We start from the raw sequence: 18,920 nt of genomic DNA, 5'->3' as shown, positions 1-18,920 counted from the left end.
TCTCGTATTCTATATGATTTTTCGACAGTTAGGTGAGATGAGTAAACAAATTATATGTGGTAGTATATTCTAGAACTCGATTAAGTATTTAGGCAACTGAAAGAAGTAAATTAAGCTTACAATCATTGGAATTTTTGAGGGAAATAATTGTTTCCGTTTTTTATATACACGACAAAATGAAAAAAAAATCATCAGAAAACAGTTATCCCCCCTCCACGACGCACCGATTGTAAGCTTTACCTTAATCCAGATTTAAGACATAATCTCTGTCCCTCCCTACCCAACGAACATTGTTTTCCCATTGAAGTTCAAATTCACGTCCGTGACTAATTCCATCACTCCCACTTTGTAGAATTGAACTCGGTGTATTAAATTCGTAAATTCTTCGACCTCGATATTTCCCAGAATATTGGACGGAGTTTGAACAATGTTCCCTTTCTGTTTTCCCGCAAATACAAAGACAATTAACAAAACCAGATCTTACGAAGCAACATAATTAGAATGAGTACACTTTAAACGCTTTTACAAGGATCTGTTGCATGAAAAGTCAAGTGCCAGCATATAATAAAAACAAGCAACCGCCAATTATTCGATTAACATTTTGAATAACGAACATTATATATTTCAAGCCATACAGGCCGTTTTAGGTGTCCAGCAGACATCGTTCCGAAAATGTTATGTACAGAAATTTTTACCTACACACAAATCCTACCCCGATAACAAATCTAGTTAGTGGGAGAGTGTAAAAGTGTCAAATATTCTGATTCATAATTGGATAGCACTTTTAACTTTTCAGAAAAACAGTTTCAAAACTGTTGTAAATGTATTCAAGACCAATTTTTGCGCTGTCTGAGAGAAAGAGTGAAATTGATGATTTTTTTAGTAAAAAATGAAAACAACACGTTTAATAATTCTATGCGACAGAAGCGCTTTTCTGGATTTACATTCATCGGGAACGCTCAAAGCCAAACATTTGAAATCCGAAGATGTACAAGTACCGCAACCGTTGAAGAAAGGTGATATATTGCAGAGTTATTTTTCAAGTTTTTAAAATTAAAAATCTAATGTGGAATTGTTGCCTTAGCATAAAGTCGACACAAGGTTATATCGACCGTAAGAAGTAGTACTCGTCAACAAAAGAAACGATACAAGGCAATGTATTTTCCATATATAATGAAATTGAATACACTGTACCAAGATGAATAATTGCCCATTTGGCTAATATTTATAACAGTGTTATTTTCTTATCAAAACCATTGATTTAAGGCAAATACGCGAATATGTTTGCAATTCTTGTTGTTTCACTACCAAAAAATGAAAATCGATTTTAGAACTTAAAACTTCAAACTTAAATATGGTCTGCTTAACATTTTGAATGCCTTTGCAGATGTGTTTGAATACTTTATTCTCATATTCGAAATAAGGTGCCGACCTTTGTCATCATTTGCCGCAAAATTACACGATATGTTTTCCCTTTCCAATTCGGTCAGATTTTTTTAATCATATGCATTTGCTGTTCAAATGCATGTTTTTCAATGGATAATTTAACAGTTGTTTCTATTTATTATATTAAAGGTTACATTGGAGTTCAAACTTGCGTATAGTTACTTTTGTTGACTTAGTCTAGTATATTGTATTGACTTCAGAGAATGATTTTTATTTTGTTCGACGTGTTTCTCACCAAGTTATCAATGTAAGATCTGGTTTTTGAATATGAAAAACTAAAACAGAAAACTCTTCTAATCGATACAACAACTATGCAAGAATGAACTACATAAAACGTATTGATTGAAGTTTAAATGTATTATTGTATAATAGCGAATAAATAACACAATCAGGTAGTCATGTGTTTTACATTGGAAAAAACAATTTTCTATAAGCAGAATTTGTAAAACCCACGAATTCAAGTCTCCACGGAAATACATCATTCCTCAATCGGATTTCAATCCACAAATTCAGAACAACGAACACAATTTAATCTACAGCAGTGATAGTGTGTAACGTTTTCCAATGTCAAGCACAAAGGATGAAAGCCCAGATTGGAGGCTAAAAGTTTGTCGGAATGTATGATGTACACATTGAAGAGTGAAATTATGTGTGACGTCACATTAAGAATAGGAGAAGACAAATCTCTAGTGAAGGCACACAAGTATATTTTGTCAACTCGAAGCCAAGTGTTTCATACAATCTTTGAAGGGCCGATGTCGAAGACGGGGGATATAGATATACCAGCCAAGTGTTTCATACAATGTTCGAAGGACCAATGTCAGAGACAGGAGATATATATATACCGGACATTGATACAAATACGTTTGACCTTATTTTAGAGTAGGTAAATGTTTTCTGTATGGAATTAAATTGTAATTTCTCAATTTGAATTACTGATTTATAAAAAAAACCACCTTTTATTTGATAGAGGTTGTGTAGATAGATAATACCAAACTAAAAGTTGTGTACGCCAGACGCGCACTTCGTCTACAAAAGATCCATCAGCGATGCCTGAATAAAAAAAAGTGAACAAGCCAAATAAAGTTGAATAGCACGGTTAACATGGTTAAGGTTTGTTAACAGTTAATTTATAATTTATTAATGATAACTCATATCAACACATGCTCGGCTGGTGATGGTTTTCTGACGTTGGCTAGAACATTTCCATAGCGGCAGAATAAAATTGAGAATAGAAACTAGGAATGTGTCAACTCGACCAACAGCTCAAGGCCAACATATTTGTATTCAAACAGAATTTTACAGTTGAAAAGACTCAAATAAAACTCACCCTTAATGATAATGTAAACAATGAGTACTTATTTCAGAGTGGGCATATTCATGAGTTAAACAGATGCATCTTTTTGAAAAACAAAATTTCAGTATTCACTTCCAACTATTAATTATTTATATTTATTAATTAACTGTTTACAAATTTTTGAATTTTTGAAATACTAAGGCTTTTCTACCTCAGGCATAGATTACATTAGCTGTATTTGGCAAAACTTTTAGGAATTTTGGTCCTTAATGCTCTTCAACTTCGTACTTTATTTGGCCTTTTTAACTTTTTTGGATTCGAGCATCACTGATGAGTCTTTTGTAGACGAAACGCGCGTCTGGCCTATATACAAAATTTAGTCCTGGTATCTATGATGAGTTTATTTAGATAATTTACATTTTAATAGTCTACAAACGCGATTGACAAAAATCCTAGTCAACGACTAACTTACATCTATTCTATAAGCCACAATTTTACTTTAAGAAATACAAAAATAATATGTGGTGTACAAATACCAATTGTTCGTTTAATTCTACAATCAGCAAACTTTTATACATATAACATGTACACGAATATTTTTATACTTTATTTGTTCTTGAAATATACAGCCTCATGTTATCCCGTCTTGTTGACCAAACGGTATAGGGAAACTTCTTTTAGCGTACGCGTAACAGTGCATTTTTGGATTCTCTTCGCAATCTGCAATCAAACTAGAAAAATGAGAGACACTTATTTAGATTTACGCAAATATATCATTCTCATCCTCGCTTTTCGTCATGTTCCGTAAGCTCGTACGCATAATTTTGTTAATTTAAAACATATATATTGGCAATATACATATATTTAATGCATGTACTAGGAAATTTTCACTCTGATAATTTGGTGAAATTCATATACCGTATTTTTTACAGACATATTTATACTGACAGCAGCAATATATCACATGAGAATGTTGAGATGGTCCTTTACGCTGCCGAGAAGTACATGCTAACGAATTTGAAAAAGGCCTGTAAAAACATTACTTAAGAAAAGCCTCTCATTTGACGTTGCTGCAAAATACCTTTATACCGCTTACCAATATCATATGGATGAACTCTGGCAACTTTTTGTATCATATACAAGACACTGTTTACAATCGGACTACGCAGCGAAAATAATGAACTGAGAGTCCCTAATCAATGATTTCTTCAATTAGTTATTATATAATTAATTATCATATACTAGTCAACAAAAGAAACGATAAAGTTTTCCGTTCATTGGATCAATATTGAAGGTAGTAATACTTAATCTTGATGGAAATATAAATCCGTTAAAAAAATTTTGTTTTGCTTTCGAGATTTTTTTTTATACAAAATAACTATGAGAACCTTTTGTTTCATTCGAATAGAATTCCCTTATTCGGATAAAAGTAGTTAATTTTATTTGAATTTGCGAAAACATCATGTTTATGTTTACATTTTTTTGTCATTGAAATGTCGAGAAGCAATCTGCCTTTTGTTGCTTTGTAAAAACTATGTACTTTTAAAACTAGATTTTCCCACATACTGATCATAATGTTGAACCATTGACAGACAGTTCTATTTTGTTGTAAATTTGTCTGTGTAATTAATTGGATTGTTTACTGACATACTTGAACGCCGTTAGATATTCTTTCACGATCGTTTTTCTCGTTAAACCGAATGACACCCGTGATTAAGGAAAGCAAGGAATATGCACGAAAAGTTAATGAATTCCTTATAATGATATGTGTGGTGTTAAGTGCATAAGAAACTCTGTAGAACTGAATGCATGAATTTGGTACATTTACGTTAAATAAATAATATTTTGAAAATGTTTCTTAACGGAACATTACATTTATGAACCATTCTACTGTATATCAATATGCATTCCACAGACGAAACTGTGACAAAGAGATAGCAAGAAATTCACGTCATTATTACAAACAGAGGCGACTATAAAAAAGATTCAACGAAAAAGGCTTATCATGTGGTAACAACACACCAGCCGGTGAGAACTTTTCAATATACAGAGAGATACGTAAATCATGTGAAACAGGTTGTTCCGTTTGTGTTTATTTATCATTCATAATTTGATAAATTGTCACACTTTAACCGCAAAAATTGGATAGAAATCGACAAAAAAATCTAAACTTTCTTAAACTCTGTCTTGAGCCACTGACACAGGCTTTCTGTTAGCACAATAGCCTTAACGATATAAAAGCTGATTTATCATCTTAACCAACCGCTATGTCAGCGGGCTCATTTAACGCTATGTCAATGGGCTCATGTAACGCTATGTCAGCGGGCTCATTTAAGGGTTGTACAAAATACAGTGTGCGACTCGTCAGATACAACTGCACACCGAGACTTCCAGCAGTCACTCGACTGATATACGACATATATCATTTGCAAATTTTGAAATGAATAAGTCAAAGCATTGTGTATTGTTTTAATGGAAATGTAAAAATCGAAGAGCAAGACCTCCTATTCAGTCGTCATTGGTGATTTCCTGCTCAACGAACTCTAACTTTAACTCGCAACTTTTATTTAGGACCACTCGGTCCTTAAATTTCTATTTTGTGTTTTGGAAAGTTCTGTTTTTCTTGTTCTTTCTATTAATTGTAAACTGATGTGAAGGGCTCTGTTGGTATCTTTCTCCCTGTTAAGTAAATGGCCCTGTTTTATTGAAATCCATAAATCTGCTTTCATATTAATTTATCTAATACATATATTTAATTTTATTACCAACTACGTAAATTTAAATTGTTCCATTTTATATATAGTTTTGACTAAATTATTCGAAAGCAAGTCAACATTTTATAAAATTCAGAATGTATTAGTTTAAACACTGAATAAAAGCCCCGCAAATTGCCCAGAATTGATATTTGTTCCATTTTTATCAGCTGGAGAATTCTTGAACATTATGGTCACTCCAGATTGCTGGTCTGTAACAGACTCCTGGCAGTCTGTTCCATAAAAATGCTGGTGTGTGATCCCATCCAATACAATAGTATAATCTCTGATAGAAGTGACACGAACAGGTTTACAAAAGTCAATCTGCTGAACTTGCCCGCCATTTCGTGAAAGGTTTATGTTTTTTTGCTGTTGAAATGTTTCCTCTTTAGAATCATTTAGTACTTTTATGCTTATGCTCACAGTACCAGGATCAAAACAATGCATACGGTCACCTCGAATTCGTGGAGCATATTGATTAAACGGAGGAAAAATATTTACTCCCTTGAGCCAAATCTCTTTATCTGAATGAAATGTAAGGGACTGTATTCCCGATGACCCCATAGGCCCAGTAATCTGTCCATATCGATTGAGACTATAAATTTGTCGTTTAGATACAGGAACTCTCAAACTACGTGGAAAGGCTTTTGATGTTTCACCGAAATGGGACTGATAAATAGATACCATTTCGTCACTCGTGAGTATACAAGAGTTAGCAACGGCTTTTGAAAAGAATTTCATTTCAACATTTGGGAATCTTATCAGATACAGAATATTTCCTATGGCCTCTCGCATATTTCCACCAGATGGCTCTAACTTTGCCAGCTCACACTGATGTTTACCCCATTTTAGAATAAACTGACAGATGTCTGTTTCGCTGCAGTCTAGAAAATCTGATTTCAAAATCAGCTCCAAGCAATCTTTGGAAAGGGTTACTGCATGTTCTGAAAGAAGACATGCCTTTGTATGCATCTCAATATAGTCTAGGCTTTCTTTTTGGAGTTCTAACAGATGGTATTGGTATCCGGTTTGTAAAGCCTTGGTCGCATGCTCTGATTGTGCCGTTTGTTTAAGAACTGTTTCACATTTCCTCTTTACTGCAGCTAACATATACTTATCCGCTGCATACAACATCTCCTTCACATTGTTATTTGTAATTGTGATGTCATCGCTATAAAAATATCTGCAAGCGAAAATGAATACCGTCAACAATCAGTTCAAGAACGTTAATGAAACAAGCACTTAATAGATTGAGTGGGTTTCAAGGGCAATTTTTGTATTAACGCTTATAAGGAACGTGACAATGCAAACTGTTGAAATGTCTTGAAGTTGAAGTAGCTGAAAGTATTGCTCAATGTTGAAGATGTTGAATTCCTCACTGTAACTGGAACTGAAGAAAGGTGATAAAAGCGTTGTTTCTTTACTATTGGGTTTTCCTATGTGTGGGTAGTGATTTTGTGTCATGAATTATTGTATTTCTTTAATATTGTTACGTCCTTTCAATTAACTTATTCATTTTATCATTTGTTTTCTATTAATTGTTTATTAAACTATTCATGTTTATAATATTGATCTACTATTGTGGATATAGATAATCCTTCTCGTTTACCTACAGTAAACCAGTTTATATCTGTTACACATGATTGATTTTATGTTACTAATTTACCTTGTATGAGTGCAGGCAGCCATGGCAATTATGATTACTTTATAATTAATAAGTAGACATTGGGCACAACCATTAATTGTGGTTAAAGATAATCAGAAACTGTGGTTAAACTATAGCAATAACTATGGTTAAACTATACCAATATATTTGTTGTTAAAGCCACTACAAAAGTCAAAAAATCTGAAAAGACCATTTTTTGTCTGAATTTGCATGAATGTTTACTTGACATTCTCCAAAAGTATGACTTGTGTATTAATTTTTCTTGACAAATTCTCATTTATATTAAATTTGTATGAAATTTACTCGACATTATCTTGACATTCTGAGTATGGTCTTAACATTTTTTGACAAATTCTTGACTTTTGAATACTGTCTTGAAATTTCTCGACATATTCTCGACATTCTTATTTTTGCTCAGTATGGCTTGACATATTCTGAACATTTCGAATTGTGTCTTAAATTTACTTGACAATTCTGAGTTTTACAAATCATGACCAATATTCATGATATAACTTTAACCTTTATAAAAACATATTTCGTTCTTCATTCAATGTATATTCAATGTTAATATGGTAAATAATTATTGCGGTACGTCTAAACACTGCTAAGGTCTCCTTAGTTCACTAATGACTATACAATGCCACTAAGGACTAGAAGGAGTGTTGTTATATGTATTATTTTTGCATATTATGTAAGAGATTGATATTTAAAGACAAATCCTTCTATTCAGATCTACCAATAATATCTTCCTTATATTTTATTTTTACTTTAGGCTAGGTAAAAGCTTTAAAATAAGCAAATAAAAAAAGGGGGTCACCGACCTCGTTTTCGATCTAAAACGCCATCTTTTTCACGGAATTTGGAAATTGGGACTTCTAGTCAATAGCAGTGTAATATTTTTTTAAAAGTCTGTATCCAATAAAAACTTGTCTTTTCTGTTAACCTAGTTGTTAATACAAAGTATTTTAATAATATTACCATTTTCTGAGTGGAAAATAATAACGATAAGTTGCTATAATAGTTTTCCCGCCTTTTTTTTATTGTGAAATACCTATAAAAAAATTAAGTTTAAAACAAATTGACCAATAATTTCTCCATAGGTATTCAATAGAATATGCGTTGTTTATATCTAAACAAACTAAGGAAATATAAAGATGGGGTCACCGTAATGGTAAAAGAGATATTTTTAAAAAGGGGTTAACAATTTGAATTGGCGGGAACACATTGCGCCAATTCTAAAAACAACGTCGAAAGACGTTCGGCCGGTTTTGGCGATATTCTTACAAATAAGGGACAACCCAGTTCCCGTTATTTGGTGTTTTGTTGTTTGTTTGTTTTAAAATACAATAAATGCACATTAATGTACACATGATAGTACGTATAGTTTTCAGTCAGTATCACAGACACGTAATATAAATGCGTTGGTTGGAAAACAATGCGTTGTACAAATGAACACACGAAGGACCCCCCCCCCCCCACGAATGCTTCTATGAACATTTCATTTTCAGGTTATTCATAGTGCTTAAGTGTTGAACATATATTCTTCTTAAAATAGTGAAGACATTTTTATATAATGTCATTGTTTAATCAAAGTATATCTGAAAGCAGAGACATATAAATACATTTAGTATACATGTCTCTGCTGAAAGACAAGACAGAATTTTTCTTCCGATATCATGCATTTTTAATTTCGTTTAAGAATGTTGTTCCTTTTTATTTTGATTATAATTACATAAAATCTTTAGAAATCTAAGACTCCGTATCCACTAACAATAAAGATCGATAATTTCTGAGATCGTCGATCTTTTACTATTGCAAAAATGAGAAAGATCGATCTTCAATCGGACTTAAACATTCCATCTCCAGATGTAGTTTTAAAAGACTAATTTTTTTATGAACCGATCTCTCTTCAAGTGGAAACGCTTTAGATACATCGCGATCGACTTTTCAATCAATCAATCCATATAACATTCCAAGTGTTTTATGTAGATATGAAAATAAATCTGTGCATGGTCAGTTGAAAAATATTCTTAAAAAAAGCCGATTTCAGTGTTTATTCTCAAATGATTTGACAGAACGTGGAGATAATAAACTAGAGGCTCTAAAGAGCCTGTGTCGCTCACCTTGGTCTATGTGCATATCATAAACGAATAAAAATTTACAAAATTTACAAAAGGAGTAGGTCCGGTAAGGGCCGATTTTGGCCCCAAATTTCAGTTTCATCTAACGAGATATTTAGGACACTTTTTAAACACTTAAGTGTCTATTTCAATTGATTCGATTAGTTTATGTTAAAGATTTTAACTGATTCAGTCATTAAAAACGCTCCGATTGAAGCTTAAATATGAAAAATCTATCAAATATGCCAAAAAACGTCACTTTTCAGAAGGTTTTCGTCAAAAATGAAAGTGGCCGCATCCGTGTTCATCGTCAACCTTTAAATATGTTATGTATTATCATCAAATACAACTTATATTTCAATATTATGAATGAACACGAATGCGGCCACTTTCATTTAAGACGGAAACCGTCTAAAATTTAACTAAAATGCTATAATTGTGAAGATTTCAGTAATTTAGCATGACTTTATGATGCTAGTACACGATATATGTGCATTGTATTGTCAAAAACAGCACATATTTATGTAGCAGAAGCATTCTACTTTCCAAAAAATAGCTAAAAGATTACATTTTCACAATTTTGCAAAACTGCTTAATTTTGGGGCCAAAAAGGGGTCTTACTGAACATACTCCTTTATGAAAATTGTTTAAAATTGACTATAAAGGGCAATAACTCCTTAAGGGGTTAATTGACCATTTTGATCATGCTGACTTATTTGTTGGTCTTACTTTGCTGTACATTATTGTTGTCAGTTTGTTTTAGATTTATGAGTTTGACTGTCCCTTTGGTATCTTTCGTCCCTCTTTTATTGCTGTTTACAGTTTATCTCTATCTATAATAATATTCAAGATAATAACCAAAACCTAAAAATTACCAATTCCGGGGCAGCAACCCAACAACGGGTGGCTTGATTGGTCTGAATATTGCAGGGCAGATAGACTTTGACCTAACGAACAAATTTATCTCCTTCAAATTTGCTTAAATACTTTGGTTTCAGAGATATAAGCCAAAAACTGCATTTTACCCCTATGTTCTATTTTTAGCCATGGCGGCCATCCTGTTTGGTTACCTGGGTCACCGGACACATTTTTTAAACTAGAGACCCCAATGATGATTGTGGCCAAGTTTGGTTGAATTTGGCCCAGTAGATTCAGAGGAGAAGATTTTTGTAAAAGTTAATGACGACGGCCGACGGACGCCGACGGACGCCGACGGACGCCGACGGACGCCGACGGACGCCGACGGACGCCAAGTGATGAGAAAAGCTCACTTGGCCCTTTGGGCCAGGTGAGCTAAAAACCAAATAAATGTATTCAACGTTTTTGCGTCATTCTTCTGAAAATATATTGATAAAAAAGGAGATGTGGTACGATTGCAAATAACACAATTCTCCACAAGAGACCAATTGACACAGGAAATTATTAACTATGGGTCACCGTACGGCCTACAACAATGAGCAAATCCCATACCGCATACACAGCTATAAAAGATCCCGAAAGGACAAATGTAACACAATTCAAACTAGAAAATAACCCCCAAAAATGAATGAAAAACAAATATGTAACTCTTTTACAAACCACTGAACAACCACTTGATTACAGGCTCCTGAATTGAGTTGTTTATATCTAAACAAACTAAGGAAATATAAAGATGGGGTCACCGTAATGGTAAAAGAGATATTTTTAAAAAGGGGTTAACAATTTAAATTGGCGGGAACACATTGCGCCAATTCTAAAAACAACGTCGAAAGACGTTCGGCCGGTTTTGGCGATATTCTTACAAATAAGGGACAACCCAGTTCCCGTTATTTGCTGTTTTGTTGTTTGTTTGTTTTAAAATACAATAAATGCACATTAATGTACACATGATAGTACGTATAGTTTTCAGTCAGTATCACAGACACGTAATATAAATGCGTTGGTTGGAAAACAATGCGTTGTACAAATGAACACACGAAGGACCCCCCCCCCACGAATGCTTCTATGAACATTTCATTTTCAGGTTATTCATAGTGCTTAAGTGTTGAACATATATTCTTCTTAAAATAGTGAAGACATTTTTATATAATGTCATTGTTTAATCAAAGTATATCTGAAAGCAGAGACATATAAATACATTTAGTATACATGTCTCTGCTGAAAGACAAGACAGAATTTTTCTTCCGATATCATGCATTTTTAATTTCGTTTAAGAATGTTGTTCCTTTTTATTTTGATTATAATTACATAAAATCTTTAGAAATCTAAGACTCCGTATCCACTAACAATAAAGATCGATAATTTCTGAGATCGTCGATCTTTTACTATTGCAAAAATGAGAAAGATCGATCTTCAATCGGACTTAAACATTCCATCTCCAGATGTAGTTTTAAAAGACTAATTTTTTTATGAACCGATCTCTCTTCAAGTGGAAACGCTTTAGATACATCGCGATCGACTTTTCAATCAATCAATCCATATTACATTCCAAGTGTTTTATGTAGATATGAAAATAAATCTGTGCATGGTCAGTTGAAAAATATTCTTAAAAAAAGCCGATTTCAGTGTTTATTCTCAAATGATTTGACAGAACGTGGAGATAATAAACTAGAGGCTCTAAAGAGCCTGTGTCGCTCACCTTGGTCTATGTGCATATCATAAACGAATAAAAATTTACAAAATTTACAATATTTATGAAAATTGTTTAAAATTGACTATAAAGGGCAATAACTCCTTAAGGGGTTAATTGACCATTTTGATCATGCTGACTTATTTGTTGGTCTTACTTTGCTGTACATTATTGTTGTCAGTTTGTTTTAGATTTATGAGTTTGACTGTCCCTTTGGTATCTTTCGTCCCTCTTTTATTGCTGTTTACAGTTTATCTCTATCTATAATAATATTCAAGATAATAACCAAAACCTAAAAATTACCAATTCCGGGGCAGCAACCCAACAACGGGTGGCTTGATTGGTCTGAATATTGCAGGGCAGATAGACTTTGACCTAACGAACAAATTTATCTCCTTCAAATTTGCTTAAATACTTTGGTTTCAGAGATATAAGCCAAAAACTGCATTTTACCCCTATGTTCTATTTTTAACCATGGCGGCCATCTTGTTTGGTTACCTGGGTCACCGGACACATTTTTTTAAACTAGATACCCCAATGATGATTGTGGCCAAGTTTGGTTGAATTTGGCCCAGTAGATTCAGAGGAGAAGATTTTTGTAAAAGTTAATGACGACGGCCGACGGACGCCGACGGACGCCGACGGACGCCGACGGACGCCGACGGACGCCAAGTGATGAGAAAAGCTCACTTGGCCCTTTGGGCCAGGTGAGCTAAAAACCAAATAAATGTATTCAACGTTTTTGCGTCATTCTTCTGAAAATATATTGATAAAAAAGGAGATGTGGTACGATTGCAAATAACACAATTCTCCACAAGAGACCAATTGACACAGGAAATTATTAACTATGGGTCACCGTACGGCCTACAACAATGAGCAAATCCCATACCGCATACACAGCTATAAAAGATCCCGAAAGGACAAATGTAACACAATTCAAACTAGAAAATAACCCCCAAAAATGAATGAAAAACAAATATGTAACTCTTTTACAAACCAGGCTCCTGAATTGAGTTAGGACCCGTTTCAGTGCTCGACTGATACCGATACTTATTCGTTCCTTATTTGCTTGTACGTTGAAATACATTGCAACTTTTACGGAAAAAATCTTTTCAATTATTTTCTTGTCTTAAGTGTTAGCTATGGGTTCTTAAAAGTGAAACATACCTATTAGCGCGTATGTACCAGTTTTAGCGCTAGACCAATGACCTGCTACTTATTCCCTTATAATATGTGTGTTATAGGTCGCACCTTTTAAAACAAATCTTTTCCAATTTGTTTTTCTTGTCTCTGATGCTACATGTAGCTATTGGTTCTTAGAGGTAAAATAACCCTACTAAGGCGTAAATACTCGTTTCAGTGCTCGACTAATGCCCTGTAACTTATTCGTTCCATATTCGCTTACTATACGTGTGTTATTCGGTGCACCTTTTAAAACATATCTCTTTCAATTGTATTTATTCATTATTTTATTTTTCTATTTTCTGTAAATTACTCATCTTCAAACGAAATTACCGTTATAAGCAATTGTTTTCTGACAATTCTTTGTTTTTAATGACTTATGACATGTTAATCAAAACTAAAATTAATTAAAGCAGAAGCATATAAATATCTAATGAGCCAAATATTTCCTTCTTCAATTTTCTACGATTTTTTGTAATCGAAACGGTTAGACCGATTATTGTAGATATGTATGTATACTAAATGTAAACGCACAAGTTCTAAAAAGATCGAAAACGCGAGATGCTCTTCAGAGATCGATTTAATTTCAATTCCATGCAAGTGTTAACGGGGTTTAATTATCATCATTTCTGTTTTGATCATTCATCCTTAGGCATCTATGAATACCGGAATATTCCGTAATGTTGCTAGAAACTTAGTCTAAGTATACTCATACAGCTGTCATACCGTGAGTATGAATAGAACCTAGTCAGACCTCTTTTCTCAAAACTCCTGTTAATTGATTTTTTTTCATATGCATATATTTCTCTGTAATTCTTCATTTCCGACAACTTTTAAATACAAGCACGATTATATTATTTTTTATACAAAAATTGCGCACCTTGTACATAAATATCAAACTTGGTAAATCGGAACAAACTCGGAATGGTCATATACAAAAAAAAACTTACAATGTTAGAAGCGTATATGTTATCTTCTCTAGATGTGCTTTGTTTTACATGTATGCGTCGTTAGGTTACTGTTTTGTTGGGGTTTATCAGAAATCTAATTATTATATTCGTATAAAAATGTAAGTGCCGTACACATTTAAAATACGTCAGTGCAATTTGCCATATCCATACATAGGTACGTAGTGTACCTATTGCTAAAGATACATTGAATTGTAAGGACATAACCAGAATGATTGATTATTTTCGTACTTTCTTAATGATTTGTAAAATATCGATATAATTAAGAACCTACGAAAGTCTATACATGTAGAAAATTAAGGAAATAAGTATTATATTATAATTTGATTGGCTCATCTTGTTGTCGAGTATCCAGATTCTGTTTCGTTTCTTGACAGTCATTTAATTTTTTGTGTATTTTTTGTTGTTAGATTGCTGTATAGTTGACTCTTTTTTCATTCACATATTTTATCCAATTCTGGAACATGTCCACTTATATATAAAAACAATTTTCATTTTCTTCTCGGCAAATTAACCTATCAAAACGATTGTCACTCTCTCAATCGGCTCAAAGAACTCTCATAAACGTTTCTAGTTCGCGGAAACCACGACGTCATAAACTGCTGACGGCATAGTACTGTTGCGCTTGTATATGCGCATAAACAATAGAGGGATTTGTCTTTAATGCATACATTTCAAATTTTATAGAAAAATAATCATAAATAAACAAGACATTCAACATTATTTAGGTACGTGCCCGTTTTTCTTTGATATGTCGAAAATCAAAGAACCGATTGACACGTGCCAAATAACATAACAATTGATTAAACAATCATAATCTCTTTATTTTAAGTAATTAACAATTTTATCGAAAAGATTTCTGCTTAATATTACTAATTTAATGTGTTGTTCTTATTTTAAATGATTAAAAGGACAAATAATTTTGCGTTTGTTTTATTTCTTATCCAACAAAAGTTTTATTTCTTTCCTGACAAGTTATTTGCCATAGATGCACAACTTTGATATGCGCCAACTAATAAGTTAGAGTGTGGTCAGCTTGTTAAAATGTTTATGTAAGAGATACGAAGACAAAGGTATATATATATTTATAAGGGTTTAGTTTTTATTTTAATTCCGACAAAGATGTGTGTATATACAAATGGTTTCACTAATTCCGAAAAAAAACACTATAAATCAAGATGTTTGCTTTTCCACTTTCTATTACTGCTTTATACATAGTACGAAGTAGTAAACATTTTGTTCTTTTCAACACTCAATTTTGAATATAAAATGTCTTTGGTTGTTCTAAAAAATTATTACGGTTTTTGAACAAATTCCTGACCTAAACAAAAGCCTCCCTTTTTTAGCCACTCAAACGCAAAAGATGAATTGTGGGGTCCAAAAGGGACACATGGTCACATTTTAAAACTACCTTAAGTCACCTATTTTAGTAAAGCAAATTTGACTGGCATTTTTGCAAACTGAAAAATTTTAAATGCTGTTTTTCAGTAACTTTGACATATATTCCAAGTGAAAACAACAAATAAAACGTTTAATAAAAATAAATCAAAATTAAACTACATGAGGGGTTATCCCGGGTATTCCAACTTAGTTGCACCCAAAGGGTATCTTACTATACGAAATTGATCCTGGATTCTTCAAAGTTTAGTTTAGCCATAATAAAAAAGAGTATATAATAGCAATAGAAAGTCATAAACAGTGCAGAATGAGTCTGTACACATTTCAGGCGAAATTTATACTGTTGAGATAGTGTCAAGACATATTTAAGACTGTCAAGAATGTCTCGATATATATTCAGACAGCTTTAAGAGTGTCAGGAATGTGTCAAGACATATTCAGACATTTTTTAGGATTTTTTTTAGAATACTTATCGAGACAAATTTAAGACAGTCAAGAATCGGTCGAGACTAATCCAGACTCTTATCAGATGATACCGAAAGTTTCGAGAAATTTTAAGACAATATAAAAAAGAAGATGTGGTATGATTGCCAATGAGACAACTATCCACAAAAGACCAAAATGACACAGACATTAACAACTATAGGTCACCGTGCGGCCTTCAACAATGAGCAAAGCCCATACCGCATAGTCAGCTATAAAACTAAATGTTCATACTGTCAAGAAAAAAGAAGAACCTTATAAGACAAATTCGTACTATGTTAATAATCTTAAATTATTCAGACAAATACAGACTGTCGAGTAAAAATTCATGCAAATTTAGACAAAAACTGGTCTTTTCAGACTTTTTGACTTTTGTAGTGAGCATAGCACAAATTCAGGTTAAAGTAAAACTAAAAGTATGGTAAGCGTTTTACAATATTAAACATATCTTACCTCCTATACATTTCTATGAATGTGATTGGTTAAAAGCGCCCTCGTGGAGACCGTGTATATTTGATATTAGGTTAGTAGGGAGTCGGGGCTTATCTCATACACGGTTAGTAGTGGAGTTACGTCCCTTTATATTCATAATACGGTAGTAGGGAGGCGGGGCTTATTTCATACACGGCTAGTATTTGTGTTTCGTCCCTTTATAAAAGCAAAACGGTACTAAGAAAAAAATCGTAAAATTTTCAACAGACGAAGAAAGTGATGATTAAGATTGAAATAAATTCATAAAACACATTTAAACCTAACAAGTTGTTATTGTTGGTATCTGTTTTTGTAGGATCCATGGAAGTAGTTTCTTATAATGCTAACAGTATTGAAGACTTCTTGCTCATTTTGATAGGACACTAGTCTAAATTTCACACGTTAAGATAGTCGGTAAGATAAATTCGTTACATAGTATGCTAGTGACTTAATACGGTATATATGGGGTCAGTACATTCCATATGGGGATTCGGGCTTCGCTCTCAACCCATATGGAATCTAGCACACTATGTAACTAATATTCCCCATGATTAAAACTGACCAGTTGTGATTGTCATCATCCATATCAGGATAATTATCATATCTATTGTTAAAACTGTCGCTACAATCCGATAGCTAAGAAAAATCATTTTGCCTATGAAGATCTTAATATGTTCAGCTATAATAATGATATCTGTTTATGTTCGCAACTGAAACACTTAATGCACTGAACCCAAAAGTGTAACGGAAGGCGAGCGCGTTACAATATGCTTAACATAAGATTTACCATGACGACAATTATCGTTAAAATTTTTGGTTATAAAGGAAAGCGATCACTTTTAACTGTGTGTTAGGAAAGAAGTCGATAAATATTAATGGAAAAGTCTCGATTATTTAGGGGAAACCTTAAGGGAAACTTTTGTTTAAATATGTCTTCTAAACCATGAACTACATCAATTATGTTTTGTGTTGTTTTCAGTATAACGAATTAGTTTTACAATATTTGAAGGCGTATTTTAGTTATATAGTGTCTTTGTAATGCTATTGCACCAACGTCTACCTCATATTTCACTTAATAAATAGATTGTTACATCTACATGAACGATTATGGTATTTTATCAGTTCTATTACAAAAAGAGAATTGTAACGATTGTAGTAGATTAAGTTTGTGTATGGTTTCTTATAATTGTCTGATTCGTTTCGTTTTGTTGCATAAAGATAGTGTTGACCGTGCTCCTACGATAATTAACGTTTTGAAAATCTTCTCTTGATATGCAGCAAAAATAATATAGCATACCAATAACTTTAGTACTCTCTATACAATGTTAAACAATTTTGACTGCAGTTCACGAAGTGCCATATTGTTTTTTTTTTCTATTAGTGCCCCGGCTTCTTATACCAATAAATACTATGTGTAGCTAAAGTGCTGCAAATAGCGTTAAACCCCAATAATCAATCAATCAATGAACAAACCTTGTGACATTATTAATTCAATTCTTTGGTTCAGAAAAAATAGTTTTATTGCCTGTACTCACTTCAGAATATCCCGAAAGGTATTGTCATCAATATCAGATATTGTTATTTCTCCTTTTTCGGGCAGAGACCCCTCAAACATGGTATGGAAGACGGCACTCCGGCTCGACAACATGAACTTGTGTGCTTTGATAGATGTTCTTTCATGTCCTACTCTAAACGTGACGTCACACATGATCTCGTTCTGTAGCATATACATCATACATTCAGGCAAATCCTTATCATCGCGCCATTGGGTTATATTATTGGCATCCATCTTGAATAAAATAAGAAAATAATCCAGTTTCATAAAACCGGACAATAATATACGATCCCATACCTGGTAAACCAGAAATTGACATACAATGCCAAAAACCTGTTTGGTGCATTGATTGTTTTTTTTTTATCCTTGTCTTATGTTAACTGTTTTCCTTTAAAATTTTCAGGTGAAATGGACTAATGTCTTATAACGTGACTGTCGTTAACAAGTAGTGTATAAGTCGTAATTAAACTTGATATTGTTTTTCAGTTTATACACAATGATGATAATAGATCTACAATAGGGAGGAAATGAAAGAAATAAATGACTAATGAAACAATAGTATAATAATACAATTTTATGATTTTTTTTAAGGAATTTTTCAAAGTTTTTGAACTCAATGAATATGCAGTCGGAAACCAGGTTGAAATAGAACAAAAGAATCGAAGCTCTTTGTTAGAGAAGGCGATAAATGCTTACTGTAATGTTTACTATAGTGACAAAAATTTTAAAAGTTAATAGGAACAAACAAAATTACAATTTTCTTCTCAATTACGAAGTGTTTTATTTTTAAAACACCATTTGCATAAGTTTTCAATTTATTTAGTACGTAGTTAAGCAGAACAAGTCGACGACATGGGTATCTTTCAAGTTGGATGTAGAAAATGCATAACCTCCGATTGTTTTTTAAATTTACCACGGACGGAAAACATATCAATCTATTAGTTCAGTAATTTTCGTGTTTGCTCTTCCATTA

General features: G+C 32.9%; 1 protein-coding gene across 1 annotated transcript; it reads right to left on the bottom strand.

Moving 5' to 3' along the window:
* Positions 1 to 5,471: 5,471 nt before the first annotated feature.
* On the bottom strand, positions 5,472 to 18,176 carry LOC143050948 (BTB/POZ domain-containing protein 6-B-like). Its single transcript, XM_076224047.1, has 2 exons — positions 17,928 to 18,176; positions 5,472 to 6,679 (listed from the first exon to the last, which is right to left on the bottom strand). Exons 1-2 carry the CDS (start codon positions 18,125 to 18,127, stop codon positions 5,605 to 5,607), a joined length of 1,275 nt encoding a protein of 424 aa, XP_076080162.1. The 5' UTR covers positions 18,128 to 18,176; the 3' UTR covers positions 5,472 to 5,604.
* Between the last annotated feature and the right edge of the window lie 744 nt (positions 18,177 to 18,920).

Source organism: Mytilus galloprovincialis, chromosome 11 (assembly GCF_965363235.1).
Source record: "Mytilus galloprovincialis chromosome 11, xbMytGall1.hap1.1, whole genome shotgun sequence".
Classification (NCBI taxonomy): Eukaryota; Metazoa; Mollusca; class Bivalvia; order Mytilida; family Mytilidae; genus Mytilus; species Mytilus galloprovincialis.
The sequence above is the reverse complement of the archived record's forward strand: the minus strand, read 5'-3'. Positions and strand labels throughout refer to the sequence as shown.

Coding starts and splice junctions, on each gene's coding strand:
- LOC143050948 (XM_076224047.1), bottom strand. CDS start 18,127: ATGATGTATATGCTACAGAACGAGATCATGTGTGACGTCACGTTTAGA. Junction 6,680..17,927: donor ACCTTTCGGGATATTCTGAA/GTGAGTACAGGC, acceptor TTTCGCTTGCAG/ATATTTTTATAGCGATGACA.